Source organism: Alligator sinensis, unplaced genomic scaffold (assembly GCF_000455745.1).
Source record: "Alligator sinensis unplaced genomic scaffold, ASM45574v1 scaffold1086_3, whole genome shotgun sequence".
Classification (NCBI taxonomy): domain Eukaryota; kingdom Metazoa; phylum Chordata; order Crocodylia; family Alligatoridae; genus Alligator; species Alligator sinensis.
In genome coordinates this window covers 2236972-2239938 of record NW_005841975.1, presented here as the reverse complement: position 1 = coordinate 2239938, position 2967 = coordinate 2236972, and the positions used below count along the sequence as shown (strand labels likewise).

The following is a 2967-nucleotide window of genomic DNA, read 5'->3' as shown; positions in this document are numbered from 1 at the left end:
GCATCCCTGCCATTCCTAAAGACTGCTGACCCCTGGCTTAATCCCACTGATTAATCTTTCTACCCAGACCCAAATGACCTTTCTGTGCCACAGGCCAGTTAAAGGCAGTACAAATTGGTTCAAAATTGTTTTGTTTTTGTATTATGATCTCTAAAGAGTAGCACTGAAATGCGAAATGGATACCCATGGGGCTATAAAACACCATAGCAACCATGAATATTCACCAAATTAATTTTGATAAAAATAATCAACATCAGGAAGCAATACCTACTACTTCAAAAGTATGCAAAAACAATTAAGATTAAGGTAACTTTGCAATGAACTTATAAAAAATTCTCAATATCAGACACCAACTATTTTCACATTTAAAAAAATTAAAACAAAACATTCTGATACCTGTCTGGCAGTTTTAGCTCATGTCATAATTGCATCATATTTATGGGCTTTTCCAACTGTATTTTGTTTCTTGTGGAATTCAACAAGTTGCTTAAACTGAGACCATTTTAAAGGTCTTATTTCCTTATTTGACTGGGCACAGTGAAGCGCTGCTGAAAATCATCTTCTTGAACTGAAATCAGTCCTGGAAATAGCACTGATTCACTAGTTTCCTGTTGGAGGAACATTTTCATGCAAATACTGCAGAGCCAAATCCGTCCATTTCATCTCTTGCTCTTTTACTGACTCCGTTGTGCCACCATTGTCTTGCTCTGGTTCAGGAAGCTCATTCTGAGAAGACAAAATAGGACAATGCATTCCACGCTTACAAAGCACCCTAAAAGAAACAGGTTACTAACATTTCATTTTGATGAATACGTAGATCCACATGCTATTCATATTGTTCACATCTAAATTTGATGATATTTTTAAATGGAGCAATGTTTTTCAAAAAAATTGTGCTTAGTTTTAGAAGTGAGTTGGCTTTCTGCCTTGGTGGTTTGCTGACTCAGATGCATGCAGGGAGATAGATGATTGTAATGCATGGAAAATGTAAAATAAATAAGTAATGTCACAGGGCAAGTATTTCATCGCTTGTTTGAAATCTTCCTCTGACAGTTAGGCCCAAATGAGTAGCTATACAATTTCAGATTTTTAAATATGGAAATCTGCTGCTTATCTTTTTAATCGTCTGGAAAGTAACAAAATAAATGCTCTCCCTGGAAGCTGAAATCAAAGTGGCTATGTGGGAAAACTGGCAAGCGTTCCCAGCCTGCACTTTCGTGAAAGAAAATAGATGAACACACGACTAGGGAAAATAAGTTATGGTTTGACTGAGGTTTTGTTTTACTTATTAATAGTACCTACTGTGTTTTGCCATAACTGTACAATTTCTAGTGTGCATGTGTTATTCTGAATGAAACTGCCAGAGCAGGATTCTCCCTTCTGAGTCATGGGCTCCCTAGCACGAGACAAGACAAATGGACCGTCTCAAAATCTAAAATTTGTTTCAATTGGGACCCAATCCCAAGCGTACTGGAGTCACTGGAAGCCTTCATGGTTTACTGGAGTTTGGATCAAGCATTAAGGGAAGCAGTAGTTAGCACCATATTTAGGACCCTTCAGTCAGTCCCTTCTTGATGTTGTTGAGTGAAAAAGTCTTCTGAAGAAGCTGTGCTGGATTTTCAACCTGTTCATAGACGATCATATTTCAGGTGACAGGAGGTCCATCCCCAGGCTGCATACTTATGCTATGAACTAAAAATCACTGCTAGTTGGGGAAGTATCAGCATGAAAATAGATCTTGAGCTCACCAAAACAGAGTACCTCAGGAAGGCCTTTACTCAGTTCATTTAAGGCTGTATGAAATCCAAAAATGAATGGGGTTTATGTGGGGAGGGTGTATGTTTGAAGAGTGACAGGATATGCAGGTATCCAATGGAAAGGGGCTGCAAAGATCCTGGTGTACTTCAGAGTTCATGATAGATCAAAAATAGTTGCTAACAGACCTAGGAGAAATCAGTTCCTCCCCCCCACTCCCCTTGCTGGCAGAATGGTAAGAGATTAGAGAAAGGGCAAGTCCTTGGGACTCCCTCACTCCAGCTGAGAGATGAGGAAAGGGGAAGTGTAGTGGCCCTTAGCATCGGATGAAGTTGGGGATAAGGGGAGCCACTTTTTCCACTAGCTCTTGACTGGTGATACTACATGCCTCTGGGGAAAGGGAAAGTTGTCAAAGATAAGATCTATGGGCCAGATCCAGCCCATGGAGCCACATCATCTGGCTCCCATCCCCATGGTGGATCCAGCTCCTGCTCCAACCAGTTCAGAACAGGCACCACTTGTGGCACAGTTCCAGAATGCCAGAGCAAGGGCTGGATCAGCCATGCAGGAAGCAGCAGTGCTCCACTGGATCTCCTGCATGCCAGATCTGGCACTTGCTCTGGCTGGTCAAGGACCTGTGCTGCATGGAACAAGCACCATGGACCGCCCAAAGCAGATGCTGGATCCAACATGTGGTGGGGAGGGTCCAAGACAGTTCACAGGCTGACCCCTGGCAGTTTACCCAGTCCATGAACCAGTCCCATGCCATTCACCTGGCCCACAGGGACAGATAAGTTGGCACCCGTGTCCTGAAGGGAAGCTGCCTTGTGGTGTAGGTACCTTTATGAGCAAAGAGACTACCAATACAGATGTGTTCAAGTGCACAATTTAAGGGGCACCTCTGGCATGGATTGTATTTCAATACTGGGATCACATAACAGATGCTTCCATGTGTCATAACCCAATGATTCTTAGTGCCTCGGTACATTGGAATTTTCCCGCCACATGGAGCTTTCTTTGCGCGGTGGATTTCTCAGCTGCAGAGAGAAATCCCCAGTGCAAAAGAGTTCCCGCCACACGCATGCAAATTAGTGTCCCACTATTGGTCAATTCTAAATTATTCCTACGTGGCGGCTAGCAATTGGCTCGCTAGCCGTACAAAAGGGTAGAGCAGTTTCCGCCCAAGTTGGAGGAGTCCCCAAACATCTCCTG

At 43.0% G+C, this 2967-nt stretch overlaps 1 protein-coding gene across 3 annotated transcripts in view; it reads right to left on the bottom strand.

Moving 5' to 3' along the window:
* Positions 1-6: 6 nt before the first annotated feature.
* Positions 7-2967, bottom strand: part of ANAPC13 (anaphase promoting complex subunit 13) — a 6799-nt gene continuing 3838 nt past the window's right edge. For all 3 annotated transcript variants that reach the window (XM_006021009.3, XM_025200797.1, XM_025200798.1), the window contains exon 3: positions 7-726. In XM_006021009.3, the coding sequence (XP_006021071.1) occupies positions 601-726 (126 nt within the window). In that variant the 3' untranslated portion in view covers positions 7-600. The remainder of the gene's footprint in view (positions 727-2967) is intronic.